Consider the following 22,273-nt stretch of genomic DNA (forward strand, 5'->3'; position numbering starts at 1 on the left):
TGGCCCTGACAATGGAGACCTGGAAATAAATCAAGACAACTGTTAGAACAGCAATAAGTGTAATTAAAGATGACCTATTGACAAGACCTACTTGGAATTTTTTAGCATTTGGTATCTTCATTTTTGTTTTGACCTCCTGTTGCGTTGTTGATGCTTCTGTGGTGGAACCAGCAAATCACTACTGTGTGAAAGCATCCATTTTGTGTTGCTGCCTGGCCTGTGTAGTCCTCATCATGCTACCTCATGCAGTGCCTGGGTAGGAGCAAGTGTCTGTAGTTGTGTAGGGAAGGAGCGCTGACATGTTTATGGCAGTGGATGAGGTGGGAGCCTGGGAACATGTTGTAAGATGAACTGTACCTTACCAGAGCAGTCATGCAAATCTTTTGTGCTGTCTTCGGTTATGTGATGGGTGGATGATTGTACTGTATCTTGCAGCAGCTCATCTCCATCAGCAATGGGCATATTGTTTTACTGTACTTTGAGTGCCTACCTGCCTAAAAAGGTAAGAAAGAACTTGTCATTCATTGTGCAGCTCAGATGGGGAATAAAACTTACAGGAAATGCTTTACTGAGACACATCAAGACTGCTAGAGAGCTCAGGTTCCCTGAGCTACTTCACCCTTCCAAGAGGACTTGAAGTTTGTGGTTTATGAGTTAGACAGTCACCGATGGAGTTGAAAGTCTTTGAAATTTGTATGCATTGCTGGTTTCTTAGGTTTGACCTATACTTCAAAAGGCAAAACCATTCTGTTATGGATAAACTCAGATTTTTGTAACATGATGTCCATACTCTATTATTTACTGTATGAATATCAATGGATTTGGTGCATGGGATTGCTCAGCTACATCACCGTCACAAAGCCATGAAAAAAGTAAGCAATTTCTGCTTGTTTTTAGTGTTGCTGCAGTAGACACAAAAAAATTCCACATGAATCTGTGTCTTCTGGAGACCTGAGTACTTCCTATAGGTTGAAGATCAAGGATAGAGTTTTCCTCTATAGAGGAAACAAGTGAAGTCTCTTCGAGAAGGAAGAAATAAATGAGGAAACTGATATGCCCCCTCAGCAACGTGTAAGGAAGACGAAGTCAGGAAAGCAGAAGTGGGGTAGGTTCTTCTCATTGAAGACCTTCTCAGGTGTGATTCCTAGGTTAATGCAGGCGTTTAGGAAACATTTTGGCAAGTATATATATCAAGTGCCTTTAGGGGAGAGAAAGTGAAGAGAGAAAAGAAGGGGAAGAGGAGGGGATGAGGAGGAAACAGGAAAGAGACCAGGACAGAGACGAGGAAAGGAGGACATGAGGAAAAAGACAAGGAAGATAAGAGGAGGAGACGAGAAAGAAACAAGAAAGAGAAGAGAAAGAGAAATTTCTGTTATCACCTATTATCATTCTTGACGAAGGGAAATCGCGGAGCTTGTCGACCGAGCGGGCGGAGCCACGGCCCGTCATTCCCCGACTGGAGCCCCGCTGCGGGCCCGGGAATGCGGAAGGAAAAGGCTGCCCGCAGAAGCAGACGCAGTCGGACACCAGGTGCCGCTGTTGGCCGCGAAGGCGCCGTGAGACTGCAGGAGGACGGCAGCTCCTCCCCGAGCCGCTGTCACGGCTGCCGTCACCGGGAGGAAGAATGCGGAGAGCCGGACCGGGCGGGGCGGCGGAGCACGGAGCGGCTCCCCGCGCCACTCGGGGAGCCTTTGAGGGGAGCGTCCAGCGGCGGCGGGGAGCCGTGCGGGAGCCGTGCGGGTTCCAGCGGCGGCGGCAGCTGCGGCGGGGAGGATGGTCGTGAGTTGGGGTCTGGTGTTGCGGGTGGCGTTGGTGCAGGCGGCGTGGTCGGTGGGCGTTGGTCAGGTGCGGTACTCGGTGCCGGAGGAAGCCAAGGCCGGGACGGTGGTGGGCCGTCTGGCGCAGGACCTGGGCCTGGAGGCGGGCGATGCGGAGTGGCGGCGGCTGCGTCTGGTGTCGCAGGGCCGTGGGTCGAGCGTGGAGGTGAGCGGGGCGAGCGGGGCGCTGGTGGTGAGCTCGCGGCTGGACCGGGAGGAGCTGTGCGGGAAGAGCGCGCCGTGCGCCCTGCGGCTGGAGGTGCTGGTGGAGCGGCCGCTGCGCGTCTTCCACGTGGAGCTGGAGGTGACCGATATCAACGACAATGCCCCGATCTTCCGCGTTAACGAAGAAGCCTTTAGCATCGCGGAATCGTCTCTGCCGGGTTCCCGGTTCCCGCTGGAGGGCGCGTCGGATGCAGATGTCGGAGCCAACGGGCAGATCTCCTACACACTCAGCCCCAGCGACCACGTCACTCTTGATCATCAGGATAATAATGACCAGAGCGCGTCTTTGGCTCTTATTCTCGTGAAACCGCTGGACCGCGAGACGGTGCCTGTGCACCGGTTGGTGTTGACGGCGAGTGACGGTGGCCGTCCGTCGCTGTCGGGCACGATGGAGCTGGTGATCTCGGTGCTGGACTCCAACGACAACGCGCCCCAGTTCAACCAGTCAATTTATAATGTGAAAGTTTTAGAGGGTTCAGAGCCCGGAACTCTGTTAATCACAGTCAGTGCCACGGACTTTGACGAAGGGATCAATAGTGAAATTATATATTTATTTAGTAGGCACATCACTGCAGAAGTTAAAGAAATGTTCTCTATAGACGGAAACAAAGGAGAAATCAGACTTAAAGGAAAATTAGACTACGAAGAAATGGATAATTACGAGATCATGGTAGAAGCAAGAGATAAAGGCTCCCCTCCATTATCAGGTCATTGCAAGGTGGTGTTGGAGGTGCTGGACGTGAACGACAACGCGCCGGAGGTGTGGGTGACGTCGCTGTCGGTGCCGGTGTCGGAGGACGCGCCGCCGGGGACGGTGGTGGCGCTGCTGAGCGTGTCGGACCGCGACTCGGGGGCGAACGGTCGCGTGCGGTGCGCGGTGTGGCCGTCGTCGCCGTTCGGTCTGGTGTCGAGGTTCGCGGGGTCGTACTCGCTGGTGCTGCGGGAGGCGCTGGACCGTGAGCGGGTGTGGGAGTACGAGGTGGAGGTGCGTGCGGAGGACGGCGGTTCGCCGCCGCTGCGCGCCACGCGCGGGGTGCGCGTGCCGGTGTCGGACGTGAACGACAACGCGCCGTCGTTCCTGCAGGCCGTGTACACGGTGCTGGCGCGGGAGAACAACGCGGCGGGCGCGGAGCTGGCGCGCGTGTGGGCGCGGGACCCGGACGAGGCGGGCAACGGCCGTGTGAGCTACTCGTTGTGGGAGGGCGGTGTCGGGGGCGCGTCGCCGTCGGTGGGGCGGCGCGCGGCGTCGAGCTACGTGTCGGTGGACGCGGAGAGCGGTCGGGTGTGGGCGGTGCAGCCGCTGGACTACGAGGAGGTGCAGGTGCTGCAGTTCGAGGTGCGTGCGGTGGACGCGGGGGATCCGCCGCTGTGCGGCAACGCCACGGTGCAGGTGTTCGTGGTGGACGAGAACGACAACGCGCCGGCGCTGCTGCCGTCGTCGGTGGGCGGTGGGTGGGGCGGATCGTCGGTGGAGGCGGTGCCGGGGTCGCTGTGGGCGTGGGCGTCGTGGGGTGCGCCGGCGGGTCAGGTGGTGGCGAAGATCCGTGCGGTGGACGCGGACTCGGGCTACAACGCGTGGCTGCGTTACGAGGTGTGGGAGCCGCGGGGGAAGGGCCCGTTCCGCGTGGGTCTGTACAGCGGCGAGGTGACGACGGCGCGGGCGCTGGAGGAGGCGGACGGTCCGCGTCAGAGGCTGGTGATCGTGGTGCGGGACCACGGGGAGCCGTCGCGCTCGGCCACGGCCACGCTGAGCGTGTCGCTGGTGGAGGGCGGCGAGTCGTCGTCGTCGTCGTCGGGCTCGTCGTCGTCGTCGTCGTCGGGTGTGCGGCCGTCGTGGGGCGCGGAGGTCGGCGCGGCGTCGGCGTCAGGAGCGTCGGCGACGAACGTGTGGCTGGTGGTGGCGATCTGCGCGGTGTCGAGCCTGTTCCTGCTGGCGTTGGTGCTGTACGGGGCGTCGCGGTGGGCGCCGCGGGCGGCCGTGCTGTCGGGTCCCGGTCCGGCGACGCTGGTGTGCGCCAGCGAAGTGGGGAGCTGGTCGTACTCGCAGCGTCAGAGCCGGAGCCTGTGCGTGGCGGAGGGCGCGGGCAAGAGCGACCTGATGGTTTTCAGCCCCAACTTCCCGCCGCCGCCCGCCGCCGCGGTAGAAAACGGTTCTGTTGGGAAGGGTCTGTCTCTCTCCCCTCTTGCTTCAGGCATGGTAAGTATATTCGCAAATATTATATTTTTTTTTCTTTCTCGTCGGTAGTTCCTTGTACCTTCCACTTTTCGTGGATCACCTGTGTACTAAACGCATTTTCTGTGGTAAGAATTTTACAGTGCGAGTCCTAGTCTTGTATTGCTTTTGAATGCAGTCGTCATGATCCGCGTTAGATATGAGTGGTCGCCTTTAGAAATTTCGTTGTTCGACTACTGTAATGCCTTCAGAAAAATTCTGTATTTCCTTTTGCTTGTCGGTCCCCGGGAGTTTGGTGGCCTCCTCCGGATGAACTTAAGTGGGATGTTAATTATCTTTGAAACCAGGTGTTGTTGCGCTTGGTTTGACAAATTTTGTGTTCAGGTACGCTAAGGCTCCGTCGGGTTTTTACTGATTCAGAAGCTCACTGGTCGATGAGTTATGCGAATCTTGGGAAGCTGAAGTTCGTGAAGTGTAGGTTATGGGGTTCAGTGAGAAGAAGATACACTGGTGGAGGTCGTGAGTACTGTTCTGATTCTGGAAGTATGCTGAAAAGGTGGGAGATGTTGGAGTGAGGCTGCTTGAGTAAGGAGGTGCTCCTCGCCTCGCTTCGCCTCTCCTTAAAACCTAATCCCGCTCTCTTCATAGTGTTGTGGCTTCTGTGATATCCCATCCACCTCACAAACGTGCTGCGGTTAGTTGAGCCGAAAATTGATTTGATAGGAGTCAAGAGAAGGAGGAAGAGTTTCTATATGCAATATTGTATAGTTTAGATACAGTAGGTTGAAAACTTTTGGTTCTCCCAGCAGTAGAGCAGAAGAAGCAGGGAAACACAGATTCGGCTGGAAAGAAGTTTTCGATACTCGTTTCGATATTGATTTTCCTGCGTGGAGTGCGATTGCTTAATTACCGCGTTAACACCGTTATCGAAGCAGTTGGTCCTGGCCATGCACTAATGGCACTGAATCGACTATGTTCTCATCGAGACCAGCTCCAAGGCACTCTGAGAAGAGATATTAGGATCATTATTTTGATCATTAGGATCGTGTTTTGTGTTCATTCTCCGATGTAAGAAGCTGAATACAGCTTCTGCAGGAAAAAGCGCAGATCTCTTATATCTGATTTTTATAGCGTAAAACTGAAATCTGTATGACTGTCGGGGTAGTAAGAACAAGCAGTACATTTATATCATTCTTCGTGTTCCGCGGTCAATTCGCCAGAGACACACGTTTGGATAACTGTCATGGTTTTGTGACAAAGTGATATCTCTAACGCCATATAGTTCTTTTCAGAAGTTACATTTTGTTGGGTTTTCTACTAGTGTTTTACACGAAGGATGTGGACTAAAAAAATAAAATCGCAGGTCGTTTGTTCCAAATTGACAAGAACGGTGCTATAGGGTTATCGAAATCCAGTAAAGAAAGCTGAAAAGTTCATGTCGGTCTTGAAAAAAAATCATAAGAGTATATTATCTCCCGCTGATCCATAGAAAAAATGTGAGCGTGTCCTACAAATTTCTCTTTCCTTCCTGTATCTATTTTAGATCCCATAGTAACGGCTTTAAGTTTGAGTTCTTTGTGTATTTGCTGGGGATTGTGTTTCTAGTTTCCTTTGATCATGTCCGATAGCTGATGTGCTTAAGGGGAGTGGGTTATCACCTCTTAAGTATGTGTGAACTGCCTTCACTTGTGAGTAGCAAAGCTTATCCCAGGAGCTGTAGAGCTGTCACTTTCTTTCCTTAATTCACATGGATGTGATAGAAAGCAGGAACAGCAAACTGCGATCTCCTAAAGGAGTATGTTCTGGTTAGGTTTATAAGAAGGTTGAACTAATTCTGTAGAAGAGGGTGGAAAAGCTCGGCAGTTGCGCACAGGTGTAGGAAGCAACTGCTGTCCTTGAGCTATGAAACCGTATGGTTTCTCTTGGTTTCTCTGACTGCAGTAATGAATTAAAGATCTGAACGAGATTTGTTATGGACATACACTGGCAGGAGATGTTTCAGTATTTCTTTCAGAAACTTAGAGCAATCTTAATTTCGTGGATGCTCTTACTTGGCAGCATAGTCTGGGAAGGAATCGTTAACGCAAGGCGCTAGAATATCCAGACACAGTATTGAGAAAAAGATAACAATTTCCCGCGGGGCTGTCAGTCGCTGCAAGCCCAGTCTCTCATTCCTGCCTTGTTTTGGAGAATGGTGCTGACTAACAGCGGTGTTATCAGGCACAGTGCAATCGTGGCAGCCGGGTACACTGTAGAGCGCTTCCGTGGGCTGCTCTGGAAGCGGAAGGGGCGGAGAGCGGCGGAGGAGCCGCGGCTGCAGCGCCAGCACCACCGCGGTGGCCGGCGGCTGCTTTGCAGCCTCAGAAATGGAGATTTACAGGCAGGGAGATGCCCGGCACGGCTGCCGGAGGAGTTGCGAGAGACGCCGGGTGCTTGACTCGGAGCTGCTCTGCCGCACGACTGGGCAGTCGTACCCTCGTACCCGCCGTTGCTGTTGTTCTTCCAGCATCTTCCGCTAAGCCCAGCGATCTGAGGGGGTACCGATTTACTGGGGGTAAATAGACCAATCTTCGCCCTTGCGTTCTAGAAGGGAGTTGTGGCGGGCGATATAGCGAGTAGCCCGTTGTGAGTCCATATTTCTGTCGTTTGCTGTGGGCAACGAGGATTTTCGTGGGATTCGCTGAAATCTAGAAATCCTCTGCGTACGAGATTATTCTCCCGGGCTTCTTGTAGTCATCTCAGCTCCCGCTGTCCGCACGTAGCAGCTGCGAGCTCCCGTGGCTTGTTGAAGGGTAGCCTGTCATCGCTGCCCGCTCTGCCAGCAGGCATAGCCTGCCTCCGCGGAGCGGGGGGGTCGGAGCTGCGGGAACAACAGCGGACCCCTGCTGAGGGTCCGCTGTTCTGCTCTGAACAGAGCAGAGCTGCTCTGCCCGCCCCTTTCGCCGGGGGAGGCGCGGGGCTGAGACCGAGACCGCGGAGAGGGGAGCGACCACGGGGGACAGCGGGGGCTGTCCGCCACCCTGGGTCCCGAACGGGACCCCAGTGTTTCGGGTCGCTGGGGGCAGCACCGTCCTTGCACTTTTCCTTGCCCGGAGGAGCCCACATGGGAAAGGTGACAGGGGTGTCCCTGCACCTCCGTCGGCGGCTCCGCGCCGGCGGTTTGGGCTCGGTCCGAGGAGGAGCTCCGGTCTTCCTCAGCCCGTAGGCAGACCCTATTTACTGTCGGGCTCCCGTCAGCGTACGAGCGTTTCACGTGCTCCTTTCTGGGTGAAGATGAGGGTTGGGGCTGCCGGTCGGTGTGGGGACAGCTGCCGGCGCGGAGCTCATCGGTTCCTCTCGGAGGAGAAACTGCAGGGCTGTCGCTCCGTCTGCTCCCCCGAACGGATTGAATCCCTTCCGCTGTCTCCCGCTGAAGGGCCGTGTCCTAATTTAGCACCAGCGAGACCCCTCGGTTCTGGTGGGCGCCCCTGGGATTTTCCCAAGCCTTAGTAGTGAGCGCGAGATGTCCTGCAAGCCTCCGCCGAAGGCACCGCACCACGGAAACGGCGCCTTAAAATCATCGCTGGCGTAGATAATGATGTTCAAACACGAGTGGCCCTTCTTGTGGGGCAGCCACGTGCTCCATAGCCCCGAGGTAACCCGGTTTTACTATTCACCTTTCTATTTTTGCCTTTGCTCGCTTAGCAATTTCCTCTTACCGCTGCCACTGTTATGAGCACGGCGCGCACGGCTAGACTAATGACGTCTTATTGCCCGAAAAGGGGATGATTGGCTGAAAATAGAAGACAGGGCGGGAGAAAGAGTACAAGGGATGCTCAGGGCTCTGAGGCGGTGTAAATGCAGCGCTGCAACCGCCTGTCGGGCGGAGGGACATGGAGGAAGCGCTCTGTGAGCACCGTTGGGGAGCGGGAGATGATGAGAGGGGTTGTGTAGCGGTGGGTGAGACCAGGGAGGTTCCGGACCATGTCCTCAGGATCGCAAAAAGTTGAATTCCTTGGCGGGTCGGGTCAAACCAGCTTTAAGAATCGGGCAACCCGAACTATGGAATAGGGAACAGTTCGGAGATGGCAGATTAAAGGGAAACATGAGATCAAAGACGAGGGGTTTTAAACGGTGGTTACATTATCTGCTGTGATGCCAAAAGAAGTGTGTTATTTAACACCATTAAATTAAATAATTAAATACCATTAAAGGTGTTTAATGTGCAAATAACGTAATTAGGGTGACTTGAGGTGGAGAGGAGATCTTTGAGAATGGAGACCCTGAAAAGAGGGATTAGGTGTAAGGGTGGCCAAATAAGAGTGAGAGTGGAGAAACTGAGTGTAAAGACACCCTTGAGACACCCGGGGCAGCTGGATGTGGAAGATGGAGCACCAACAGGCAGGGAGGAACGGGCCTGGGACTCTGCTGAGCAGAGCAGTGTCTTCACTCACAGAGCAAGGCTGGATTCTGTCCCCACAGCACAACAGTGTTACCCCCTTCACAGCAAGAGTGGCTGTGGTGTAACTGGCTCTAGATATTTAATATTACTAAGCACTGGATTTTGGCTGTGACCCAGAGCTGTCTGCCTGAGTGGTGCATGGACCAGGCCCTCATCCGGGCTGGACCAGGAAGGTGGTGTGGCAGGAGTAGGGGGTAGCTGGGTATTGAGGCGCTGCTGGCAACATGCATGTCCCAGTAAGTGAAGCCGCCTGACTGCTGGGGATGTCACTGTCCACAGCAGAGAGTGGAAAAGGACAATAGGACAAGGGATCCCAAACTCCCAACCTGAATGATTCTATGATTCTATGACTTGTAAGGTTAAAAAATCTTGCTAAAAAGAGAGAATCAAAGGCAGGTTCCTTTAGAGCCCTGTAATCGAGCATTAGGCAAAGCTACAAAAAGAAAAAGATATAGCAGAAAGCTGAAGAAGTTATTTCAGATGATAAACGAGTGAATTAAAAGCAAAATCAATGTTGGCTGCCAGATACTTCTCAAAAGCTCCATCTTGGAAAGAGGCACATGTACAGTTACTTCGACTGATTTTGGCCATTGCTTGTTTCTTCTGGCACTGCTGGTATTTCAGGCACTGGTCTGCATAACCACAGCTTGGTATTCCAATATTAGGATTTAAAGAAAATCTGCCTTTGAGGGGATTTCTCTGTTCAACAGGAGGCTCTTGGGCCCCAAATTCCTGGGTTTCTTCATTGCAAAACCAGTCACAGATGTGTGAGTAGGGTCTATTTGTTTTACCTGTGTGTGCATCTGGGACAGCAACACCCGTTTGCCCTTGCCTTCCCAGATGAATGAGTTTATCTTTACCGCAGGCCAATGTTAAAGGATTAAATGATATCAGTATTTCCTGTGACTTTAACAGCTGTTACTGCATTGGGTCAGGGTGTTTATAATGACTGTGCCTCAATACAGAGCAGTAAAACCAACAACTTTTTCATATATTGTAGATGACATCATATCTTGACAGAAGAAGAGTCTAGGGCAAGTTTGGGGTGGGAGAGTCTGGGTGACAATTTTATGGTCACTAGGTGGAAATGGGGGATTTCTGCATTTTGCAATCAGGAAAAAAAAAGCCAAGGTAAATACTGTATGAAAAATACATTGTATACTGTGTGCAATAGTCCATTGAACAAATTTACATAGTGTGTGAAAATGCAACGTATTCAGGTACTGCCAGGGGCACCTGAAGCTAAAAAAATCATAATATCTGCAGATACTTTTGCTGGGGTTGACCAAGGCTTGCTCCGGTGCAAGGTTTTGCTGAGTTTTAAGGATGTGACCAGAAGTATTGATTTTTTTTTTTTTAATTTTTTTTATTTAATGTACTGCTTTTGGCTATGCTCCCTATTTTCTCCTATTTTGAAAGGCGCTGGTACTATGTATAATTGAAATGTTCTTTTTCACTTACCCGGAAAAATCTCAGCTATACAAAGAAACACAGCAAATGCAAGAGGGTTAAGATCTGTCCTTGTCGCATATTTATAGCCTCTTGCTTTTGATCGATCAGTATCTGACGATAATAAGCTTTCAGAGAAGGAGGCTGGAAATGGAGGAGACTGGAGGGGTTGTCAGGGCTTGGGGCCCATCTGTGTAAATTGCTACCGAAGGTCATTCCAGGAAGGTTTTCCAGGAAGCTATTTTGAAATCCTTTCTGCCCTGTCCCCCCTGCCTAAGGGGGCAGTCGTAACTGTGCCCTCGGTGCAGAAAGTCGGGGGAGCAGAGAGCTTTGATATTTTTTTCAGTCGTGGTTTGCTATCTCTGTGTGATATGAGCTCGTCTCTCCCCATAGTTCCCGGGCATCTCCTAAATGCAAGGCTTCTCTGGCGCCGATATTTACTTTTCTACAAGTAATTCGACTGCTGCAGCCTGCCACCCGCTCACCCGAGCCACCCCCATCCTGCTTTGGCGGGCTGGATTGGGAGCTCGTCTGTGGCTGCGGGTGATCTGACTGGGGACTGTCAGAGGAGAGACCCTTCTCTCCAATATAATCCCTGTTAATTTACCTTGTCTAGAAGGCGATGCAGGAAAGACGCTTTTTAAAATTTATTTATTTTTTTTCTCCTTTAAGTTTAACGGGGTACAGCCGACTGCCTCCTTTAATTGTGCTCTTAAAACGCCTCTGGGAAATTTTGTGCTCAGCTGGAGCCTGCCTGCACTGTGCTGACCCATGTTTAGCCGATGCCTGTCACTTCTCATACGCGTTTCTCTTCCACCGCTGTACCCTGACAGCGTACGGCAGCGCATCCTCTCCCTGCCTCTCCTGCAAGGAGAAAGGAAATGGTGGGGGGGTGTCTGCTCTGCATCTCTCCTTCACGGAAACATATCCACGCCGCGGACTCGGGAGCATGGAGCGCCCCGGATCTCCGTCGGGGCGTTAAAAAAAGAGAAAAAAAAAAAAGGGGAGGGAGGACAAAAGGCGGGTGGAGCGCAGCCCCCTCCCCCGGCGATGCAGCTGTCGCCGCGGCCTCTGGGTGGCGCCACCGCCGCCGCGCGTGTAAGAGACGCGCGGGGTCCCGCCGCGCCGGTCACAGCGAGCGGCGGCGGGCGCAGAGCAGCGGAGCTGCCGCCTCTGCCCGCACGGCAACCGGCGGCGGGGCGGGGGGGAAGCCGCCGCGGAGCAGGGGCGCCTGCAGCGAACTTCTCGCCTTGCCGCCGGTGCGCGCCGGTGCCCGCTCGCTTCGCGCTGAGAACTTCGGGGAGTTTACTGAAATTCTGGATTATGTTCCTGCTGAGCCGGTCTGCGGGGAGCTGAGCCAGGGGAGGAAGAATGCGGGTCTATTTAATGGTCTTCTGCCTTATTTGCTGCACCGCGAACGGGCAAGTAGTGTATTCCATCGCCGAGGAAACAGAGCGTGGAGCGTCTGTTGGTAACATAGCGAAGGATTTAGGAATAGATGCAGCTACACTTTCAGCTCGGAAATTTCGCATGATCACCGGTTCAAGTAAGCAATATTTTAATATAAATGCAAGTACGGGGGCTTTGAGTATTAACGAGCCCATAGACAGAGAGCAGCTTTGTGAATTAAAGTCTGCCTGTCTTCTGAATTATGAACTCGTGTTAGAAAACCCTCTAGAGCTTTATAGGATGGAATTTAAAGTCTTGGACATAAATGACAATTCCCCCAGCTTTCCTTTAAGTGAATATCATATAAATGTGCCTGAGTTCCTGTCACCCGGGGCACGGTTTACACTCCCCAATGCCCGAGATCTTGATGAAGGTACCAACAGTGTCCAGAACTATACTCTGAGCTCTGATGAACATTTCCATTTGCGGACATGCGGGGATGGGAGTAAATACCCTGAATTGGTGCTGAAGAAAGCCTTAGACAGGGAGCAGCAAGCCACTCACAGACTTGTCCTTACAGCCAAAGATGGTGGGGATCCTCCAAAGTCCAGTGATGTCCCAGTCATTGTGACTGTGTTGGATACCAATGACAATGCACCAGAATTTGAGCACACAGTCTACAGGGCGAGTATCCTGGAAAACTCCCCCAGTGGCACTTTGGTAGTGCAAGTGCATGCCACAGACTTGGATGAAGGTCCAAATGGAGAGGTCAGGTATTCATTTAGCAATACTACTTCTGCTGATCTACAGCAAATGTTCTCAATTCACCCACACACTGGGGAGGTGACAGTCAATGGTGTTTTAGCTGTTCAGAGACCTCTCCTCGAGATTCTTATTGAGGCAAGGGACAATGGGGCATTTGGCATGTCTAGCACAGCTAAGCTGCTGGTGGAAATCACTGATGTGAACAATCATGGCCCAGAGATAACAATTACATCCCTTTCCAGTCCCATTCCTGAGGATGCTGTTCCTGGCACAGTAATAGCTCTGCTGAGTGTCACAGATAAAGACCCTGGGGAGAATGGAAAAGTAACCTGCCAGATTCCTGACAACCTTCCCTTCCAGTTAAAGCCTTCCCTTGAAAGCTACTACAGCCTTGTCACCAGTGGGCTTCTGGACCGAGAGTTGATCAGTGGGTACAACATCACCATTACTGCCACAGACATGGGCTCTCCACCCATCACCACTCAGAAGACCCTTTGGGTGCAGATTTCTGATGTGAATGATAACCCTCCTGTCTTCAGTAATGACACATTTGATGTGTTTGTGGAGGAGAACAATCCACTTGGTGCTTTTCTGTACCAGGTCTCAGCATCTGACCCTGATATGGGGGAGAATGGGCGGGTTTCTTACATGCTCAGGAATTCCACAGTTGCAGGCAGTGCTCTGGCCAGCCTTTTGTCTGTGAGCTTGGCCAATGGGAGCATCTACGCAAAACGTGCCTTTGACTTTGAGCAGCTTAGGAGCTTCCATTTCCAAGTGGAAGCCAAGGACAATGGGTCACCAGCCTTGAGCGCTGCCATAACTGTGAATGTTTACATCTCAGACCAGAATGACAATGCCCCAGCCATCCTGTACCCCACCAGCCAGAATGGCTCAATAGCTGTGGAAGTTGTGCCCCGCTTGGCTGATGAGGATTACCTGGTCACCAAAATAGTGGCGGATGATGAGGACAATGCGGAGAATGCCTGGCTCTCCTATCATCTCGCCCATTCCTCTGACTCCACCCTCTTCCGCTTGGCACCACACTCTGGTGAGCTGCGTACCACACGCTCCATGCGCTCCACTGACTTCCTCAAGCACAAGGTGGTCGTGGTGGTGCAGGACCACGGGGATCCACCGCTCTCCTCTACTGTGACGGTGGGCATCTTGTTGGCTGATACCCTGCCCCAGGCACTGCCAGACTTTGATGACAGCGGGGAGCCACCACCACTGCTCAACACTACAAACATCTACTTGATTGTTTCCCTTGCCTGTGTCTCTTGCATCTTTGCAGTGTTCCTCCTCTTTCTTGCCATTGTGCGGCTCTGCCACTGCCAAACTTGCTGCTGCTGCAGCTGCTGCTGCCCAGCTGATGAGTATGAAAAGTATTGCTATAGCGTCCACATGCTTCCCAGCTCCCACCTCCCACCAGACATGCTGGAGGTCACTGGTGTGGGTAAACTGACTCATACCTACTTGTACAGGGCATCTGTGGGTCTTGGGCCTAGTAACAGCAGCACCCCAAATGGTGATGCTGGGAACATTCCCAGCGGCTCAAGGTTAGAAGTGTCAGGACCGTGCATCCAAGTGCAGCAGGTCCAAAGCGATCGGTTGAGTGCGGTCCTTGTGGTAAGTACTTCTTCCTTTCACTTTTTTTCTCTCTGGCACATGGCCTTGCATCTACACTGGGTTGCTGTCAGTGTGGAATAAGGTACTGAGGGTATTTGCAGGAGAGCAGGTGTCATTTCATGTCACCTGGAGGAAACTTTAGTTCCTTTTATATCTTTCCTAAAGCCAAGACCTCTTTGGGTGCAATATGGTCATGGGATGACAAAAGAGGTTTTTTTTCCCCAAAACATTTAGGAGCTTCAGACATAACTGAAGGTAAAGAAGATATAAGTGAAAACTAAATATCTTGCAAGGCAAGCCATTGTCTTCAGACAGCTAATAGGGGCATGATGAGAGTCCATGCAAGTTTCTAATCCACACTGTAATGATTTTTCCCCAGCCCCTGTCTATCCGTCCTTCTCCCCTCCACTCCACTCCCTCCCCCCACATCCTGAGACTTTTTCATTGAGGGATGAGTAGTTTGCTGAGCCAAGATGCTGGTTTGCAGTGCCCAAGGTAAGCCTGTGGTGGAATAGCAGGAATTCAATATTCAGCATCTCTTTAGGAAATGTAATTTGTAATGCTCATGTCTCTTTCCAAGAAATTCATAGGTTTTGTGAATCTAAAATAATTATCTTCTGAGCCTCTGACCAAGCTGGTTTCTTCTGAGTAGCGTGATGGGTGACTTTGCAGGAGAAAATATCTTAGGTTGATCACAGTGTAGAGCTACAAGGTGGGATATGTCTGCAGGTCTGATCTGCTGGGTGTTGCTACATCACTTGTCCACGATTCAGTTTTCTTATATGTAAAATAACACTTGTATCTTTAAAAGGTGCTTTGAGTCGTCTTTATATTTTTAACAAAGTTTTGAGATGTTTTGCCTGCAGACTGTCAAATTTCCTTAGTGTCCATAACACTGACTAACCACTGTTGGCTCTGTCCAGGCCAGTACTCTGTGGTAAAAGCCATTCCAGATGTTTCTAAGGCAAATGTAAGAACCCATGTTAGACTGGCATGGTATAATCTGCTTTCTGCAGTTGTTTTTATCCTAATTTACAATCATGTGAGGTTGTTCTAAGTCTGTAGCCATTATGTTTATTTTCATTTTTGAAATCTTTATTATACCTCTAAATATATGTAAACAGCCAGCCCCTGATGTAAGGGTAGCTTCAGCAACTTCTTTGGATAATCAGATACGTATTCAGCTATATAGCATTTCTTTTTATAACTGTTGTATTTCCAAATAGTGATTTTTAGTAAGTTTTCCCTTGTTCTAGAAAAGATTCCTAATTTGCTCCTAACTATGCAATTAGTTTATAGTGCCTTCTCTTATTTATCTGTTGGAAAAGTGAAATTGGTGTGGGGGTTGTGGGTTTTTCTTCCCCTCTCACTCTTTTCTGAACATCTTTTCCATGTAAATCTTACTGACAAGGAGAGATCTTTTCTCAAGTATTTGTTATTTTATTTAGTCATGATGGTTTACCCAGTATCCCATCAGAGTCACAATCAGTTTTAAGTTCTGTTCTCTGTAGTGGCAAAGGGTGGCACTTGTCATCAGTCTCTCACTATGCAAAGGAGGGATTGGAGTAAATCCTGCAAAAGCAGAAGTGTCAGTGTCTTTCAGTAAGAAATTGTAGAATTCAGGAAAAGAGCAGTGGCAATATGTAAAGAACTTGTACCTGATGCATTGGTGCACTTTGGGAATATCATTGATTATTTTGAGGATCTGAGAAAAAAGGCTGAGCTAGAACCTTTGTAATAGGGAGTTAAAAACCTTTTTGGCAATCTCTTAACTCAGAAGATGTCTGCAAGAACAAGTGTCTTGGGGGTGTATCCTTGGCTGGAGAGTAGTTCATAATTGCAAAACTTCTATATAACAAAGGTGACGTAAAAAAAAACATGGCACAACTGATTTTCATATTGCTATTGAGCAAGATCTTGAAACTCAGTTTATCAACACTTTAATAGACTGAATAATAGTAAAAGTTCAAAACTATCCCTGATCTCTGTGATGAGAGCAACCAAAACGTACCTCATTGCATCTTGCTGCATTTCCGTCATTCAGATGAATTTTTAAACTTGAAATATGAGATGTCTTTTTAGGAGCTTTTGATAGTGGGTAAAATAAATGCCAGGTGTCATCTTTGGCAATTTTATTTCCTTAGTTCCTAACATGCAGAGATGGGTAACCATAGATGTGACCTACGTGGAAAGTCCAAAGACTTTGTATTAATTGAGTACAGGAGCAGAGGCAGAGACTGTGAAAACTCATCTACCCTTAGAAACAAAAAGATGCCAGTTGTTATTAATTTGGTGCTGATGATTACAGTGGCTAGTATACTGAAGAATCAGCTACGTGTTTATACACACCTATATGTGTATGTATACAATTCACATATTCGTTGCAAAATTTGCAAGTTATTAAAATGGCATTCATATTAAAATAATCAGGGGTGGGCAGAAGCTGCAGTTTCTGTATTTTCATTTCTGTACGTGCTTTAGATTCACCAAGATTTAAAATAAAGTATAATTATTTTAGAGTTGCTTGGAAAATAGTTTCCAGTCATCTGAGGTAGGAAAGAGAACTGTCACTCATCCTTGAAAACTGTTCCTTAGTCCAAGTCCCTGTGGACTTAAATATGATTTCTATGCAGAAAGATCACAGTCACTTTATTAGTGAGGAATATTTTTACTCATTTATATTAAAATGAGTGGATTATATTTTTTCAGTGTTTACCAATAGAAATTTCAGTAAAAAAATAAAATTTTAAGTAAAAATAAAATTTTGAGTGTAGACTAAATTTTGTCATTAAGTGCTTTCAGACTGACTCGTTTAGAGTTAAATGTATAAACATAAGTGACCCTTTGAACTTCTGAGGAGGGATCATTGTATTGCTCCCTAAGAATACAAATGTAACAAAAAAAAAAAGCATCAGATATTTAGAAGGCACTGGGAGCTAACCCAAACTTATAATTCAAGGCACTGGAAATGACTCCAAAATCGCAATTTTAGCAGAACTTAAATATCCCTGATTATTTTATTTTTTTTAATTGAGGGGGGAGATGACAGTATTTTGTATGTGGAAGATGGAAAAAAAGTTAACCTGAATTTTGAAAACACATTTAACTTCTGGAATTTCAGTTAACTACTTTATTCCTGGTCATCTTTTGCTACTGAATTAAATGATAGGCTTGGACGATTTTTACATAAGCGGACACACGAGACCTTTTTGTGCTTTTACATCTTCTATTTAGGTTAGAGTTAAAAATAGAACTATGTATGGTCATAACATCAGAATAGTAAACTGCAATTGTATCTCTCAGTATTTTGCTGTGTCTTTCTGCAATGTAGCATAAGTGACAGCTAAGTGAAAAGCTTGTGACACTGCTTTGCTACTGTGCCGTGTTAGAGACACAGGTACTAGTGGGTTTACTAAAGTAAGCAGTAGTTCACTGAGTATTTCTGGGATCATGATGTGGCCATGGATTGTTACAGTTCTTTTGTTTGCTGGTGGTGTTCATTGTGCTTGGCAAAAGCCCTGTAAGATATTTCTACATTCAGAGTGTGGTGACCTCTCTGTGATCTGACATTCAATATTTAGGTTACATCCAAAAATAGACACAAACCCAGCAATGGAGACTCTTTCTTGCTAAACTGTAATAGGAGTGGAATCATTTTGCGCACTGTGGCATGCATTTCCAGTGACAAAAATGGATGCACTTACATTGAGAAGGCGGCATGCAATCTAGGCTGAACTGCTGCGGGCTAAGCATCAGCGACTTCCTCACACAAGTAAAGACCAGCCATGTGAGCAAGCCCTCACTGCATCATGTTCTTATGGGAGCATCCCCCATAACATAGCTCAATGTAAGTGTGAAGCACCTTCCTTTTTTTTTTTTTCCCTGTCTGTGCTGATAACAACCTGCCCAGAACCACCAGTCTTATGCCCGAATTGTGAAAATTCAGTTATGTAGGCATATTTCTTGATGATCAGAGGGATGGAGCACCTCTCCTATGAAGACAGGTTGAGAGAGCTGGGGTTGTTCAGCCTGGAGAAGAGAAGGCTCTGGGGAGACCTCAAAGCAGCCTTCCAATATCTGAAGGGAGCCTACAGGACAGCCAAAGGGGGACTCTTTGTCAGGAAGTGTAGTGACAGGACAAGGGGTAACGGTTTTAAATTGGAAGAGGGGAGATTTAGATTAGATACCAGAAAGAAATTCTTTGCTGTGAGGGTGGTGAGGCACTGGAAGAGGTTGCCCAGGGAAGTTGTGGATGCCCCATCCCTGGAAGTGTTTAAAGCCAGGCTGGATGGGGCTTTGAGCAACCTGCTCTAGTGGAGGTCTCCCTGCCTATGGCAGGGGGGTTGGAAGTCGATGATCTTTAAGGTCCCTTCCAACTCTAACCATTCTGTGATTCTGTGATTCTATGATTCTTGGCTACAGAAGTCTTGGGGTCAGGCCAAGAAAATCCTAGAAAGAGTGATCGTCAAAGAAAATTCAGCAAGGGAAATGGCTGTAGATTTCTCTTTCTGAGCACCCCAATTACCTTTTGCAAAGAAGGATGCAGCTCCAATGTTCAACAAAATAATACTGGGGCTGGGAAAGGCTACAAATGCCCGGGCTAAAACTTTACTTGTCTGGTGTCTGCCTTGGAGTATTATTTTTAGAGGTAGTGAAAAGGAAGTTGACAGAAGGAGTAGCTTAAGACAAAGGGCTTGAGGGGATGTGGAGAGTAATGTGACTGTACTCTGAGATGCACAAGGCAAAGACAAAGATGGGCAGGGAAGGATGAGATTGGATGGTGACCTGACCTGAGGGAGGGTAGATGAGAGTAGTAATTCTTGTATGAAAGCTTGAACAAGAAAACACAATTTGTGTCAAGTCCAGTCCTTTCCTATACCAGCCACCATTTAATTGTAAAACTTCAAATTCAAAGATGTAAATTTTAATTGTAAAAATACTGATTCTAGTTGCAAAATTCACCATGTTGTGCCCATTGTTTATATTGGAAAGTTATTCCTCTAAGGCTTTGAAACTCTTTTTTGACATCCTGTCAACAGTTATTTGCTGTGAATTTGTAGACATTTGTTCTTGTGCCAGCAATGTCCTTTTAGTATAAGTAGTTCTTTACCTTCTTAGCGGCTTGCTTTCTTCATAGCTTACAGAGCAACCACGTCTTTTCCTGGCTTTTGTTTGACTAAGCTAAACAAGTCAACCTCTTTCAGCCTTTTTTCTAAGGTCTTCTAAGGTCTGCACTTGTCTGATCATGCTAATATCCATTCTCTGTGTCTCTTTTTCCTTTGTGGATATATATTTATTGCAAATGTGTGACCAAAATTATGTACAATATTTCAGACAAAGGCTGATAGGAATATTTATAGAATCATAGAATCATAGAATGGTTAGAGTTGGAAGGACCTTAAAGATCATCGAGTTCCAACCCCCCTGCTATGGGCAGGGACACCTCCACTAGACCAGGTTGCTCAATTTCAGACACGGTGATAGGAATACTGTCCAGGGGATAGAGAATGTGTCACCTGATACATCTTGGGATGGCAGTTACCTTCTCCATAGTTGTAATACGTTGATTGATCAGTCATGTAAGTAATACTGAGAACTTTTTTTGGGTAGAGTTGGATGGGGGAAAGTTGGTTCCCAACATGGTTGTTTCTTCTGTCTAACTTCATCCATCTAAATGCCTGATGTTTGAACCTTACCCACCTGCTGAGAGCAACTTATCCTGTTCATCTTAAACAGAAGAGTTTAGATCTAATCTAGACATAGCACCAAGACTAGATGCACAACTTTTAAATGAGTGGAACTAGTTGATATAAGTAGCACCTTATGGGAGTCTGCACTTTGAGTTATTAGACGTCATCCTTTTCTGTGACAGGTGTCAAGTTGTTCCTGCAGTGAATGATGCCATATCGTTGCTGTCTTAAATTATTGTTAGAACAGGCGAACTTCTTCTGCCATTGTTAAACTTTTCAGTGTATTGCTGTATTGAGAGTTTTACTGAAATCAGAATAGATGAGATTCATTTCAGTTTGTGTTTTCATTCAAGAGAATTGAAAACCAGTCTAGCAAACAGTTGTGTTTGATAAATCTATGAGAATTTTCCTTCCTTTTCAGTGTACTTTCATTTGTCATTTATTCCTTCCTCCAAATTTTTATCCAAACAGGCAGGCTAGTGGGCTTGTGGTCACATAGGCTGGATTTTGTCATCCTAAATTGCTAGCACTGCAGTTGCTTTTCTCCAATCTGATCATTCTAATCCAGACTTAACAGGTTTATCTTAAAAAAAAACATCAAAAAACAACAAAAAAAAAAAAAACAAACAAAAAATTCGAAAACCAAAACAACCCCTCCTCAATCCTGTGCTCTTATTTACCATTTCTTTTAGAAATCTGTGATGGAAATTAGGTAGTGGACATTTGAGGATGCTGAAGGATGCTGCATTTTACTTCTGCCATGGTGATAGCAATTTCCATTCCCTCAGAGTAATTTGTCACATAGTCAACATCATGCACAAGATATTGAAAATAGAGGAAAATATAGAGGGGGATGATTGGTCCACGTGTTTTGTACTATTGGCTTGTGCATCCTCTGTATCCTGTTGTAGAGAGGCTGCTGGGCTTTTAGTGTGGTCCAATATAACAGTACTCATGCTATGTAGTTTTGGGTTTGCTGTTAGCTTGTTTCAGTGTAGCAAAAGGAATTCTGCTAATCTTGCTGATGACTACTTGAAGTCACAATTAATCAAAAGAACAGCAACGGAATCCAAGAGCAGAACTGAAAAGGGAGGCAAGCAGCTGCATGGGAATTAGGATATTTAGTTGAGATTTGTAAGGCAAAGAAAAGGGACAACAACTCAAAGATTTGATACTATCAGAGGCATTTGTAGAACAAAAGCAAATTTGACAAATGTGGCAAGTGAAAAATAAATATCAGAGAAAGAATGTAGGTTAAAAAATGAAGAAAAGTTGGTACTCTCTAGCCTTTGAGCAGTCTCTCCAAGGAAAATGAACACATTTTAGTTCCTTGTGTTCTTTCTTCTCCAAAGAAATAATTTTATATTTTGATCTGTTATTTCTTCTGTCTCCTCCTGGGCTTGTCCCAGCCTGATGGGTCTTGACACCTCATTCAGTGGCTTTTAATTTCTTTCTTATTCTGCAAAAGCTGTCTTCTCAAAGTCAAACGTCTTTGCGTGGTCGGTCTGCAAAATCAAAGTTTATGATGTTCATTCATGAAACCTGAGGCTGTTGGTTCCAAAAAGTTCTGTGCTATTCCTCATCCTTTTTCAATTCCTTTGTAGGGGGCAGAAGCCAGGCAAGGAAGTTTTACAGCTGAAAGGGGTCTTCATCTTTTGAACTACATAGCTGTTTCTTATCTGTCTTGGGAATATATTTTAGATAGCTGTTAGGCTCTACTTTCTAGTCAATAGTTATTTTGGAGATTGGCGTAGTGTCCTTATGGTTAAAGTAATTTTCATTGCATGGTATTAAATTCACATGGTTGTGATAAGACCTATAGCATTAAGACATGAAGATATTTCAGTATAAGCCTCACTTCAGTCTTCTAACTTTGTGTGACTCCATGAATCTCAGTGGAAGAGAAATATGGAGCTACTGGAGAAGAGTTCATTGAAGAGCCTCTAAGATAGCTAAGGAACTGGAGCATCTCTCATATGAGGAAGGGCTGAAAGAGCTTGGACTGTTTGGCCTAGAGAAGAGAAGGCTCAGGGCAGATCTTGTCAATGTATGGAAATATCTGAAGGGAGGGTGTAAAGAAGACTAAGACAGGCTCTTTTCAGTGGTGCCCAGTGAGAGGAAAATAGTAGGTTCTGTCTAAACATAAGAATTTTAATAATTTTTTTCTTATTATTATTATTATTATTGTGAGGATGCTCAGCTCTGGCACAGATTTCCCAGGGAGGTTGTGGCATCTCCATCCTTGTAGATATCCAAAAGCCATCTGGACATGGTCCTGGACAGCCTGCTTTACTTGGTTCTGCTTGAGCAGTGAGGTTAGACAAGATGACCTCCAAAGGTCCCTTCCAACCTCAACCAGCCTGTGATTCTGTGTTGTCCTTAACGGAGGAATGTGCTGGGTGTGCCCTACCTTACAGAGTTGTGTGATGATGACTGAGAAAAGGCGCGCCTTCTGGGATGTGGAGTATATCCTCTACTAGGTTTCCTGGTGGATAAGATACTCTTGGGCAGTTTCTGGTGGTGAGGGTGTTGCTGGGCTGCAAACATGAGATGTATGTTGCTTAAGTGTGGGCAAATGCTTGAGGAGTGCAGCGAGAAACTGAAGAGGGTTTTTTTGCTGTTTTTTTTTTTTTTTTTTTGACTTTAAGCCTTTGGTTTATCATAACTGAGATAATAATAACTAAATTAGGCAGGTTAT

General features: G+C 47.5%; 2 protein-coding genes across 2 annotated transcripts; both read left to right on the forward strand.

Moving 5' to 3' along the window:
- Positions 1-1,773: 1,773 nt before the first annotated feature.
- LOC141470133 (protocadherin alpha-3-like) lies at positions 1,774-4,608 on the forward strand. Its single transcript, XM_074156055.1, has 2 exons — positions 1,774-4,239; positions 4,600-4,608. Exons 1-2 carry the CDS (start codon positions 1,774-1,776, stop codon positions 4,606-4,608), a joined length of 2,475 nt encoding a protein of 824 aa, XP_074012156.1.
- A 6,547-nt stretch (positions 4,609-11,155) lies between these two features.
- LOC141470134 (protocadherin alpha-C1-like) lies at positions 11,156-14,826 on the forward strand. The gene is given in 4 exon segments (XM_074156056.1): positions 11,156-11,395; positions 11,398-11,463; positions 11,465-13,885; positions 14,809-14,826. Coding segments are annotated over 4 exon segments (2,745 nt in total).
- The last annotated feature ends 7,447 nt before the right edge of the window (positions 14,827-22,273 follow it).

The sequence above is a fragment of the Numenius arquata genome, chromosome 11, assembly GCF_964106895.1.
Source record: "Numenius arquata chromosome 11, bNumArq3.hap1.1, whole genome shotgun sequence".
Lineage (NCBI taxonomy): Eukaryota > Metazoa > Chordata > Aves > Charadriiformes > Scolopacidae > Numenius > Numenius arquata.

Bases quoted from the DNA above. Each gene is read 5' to 3' on its own strand.
- LOC141470133 (XM_074156055.1), top strand. From the start codon at position 1,774: ATGGTCGTGAGTTGGGGTCTGGTGTTGCGGGTGGCGTTGGTGCAGGCG.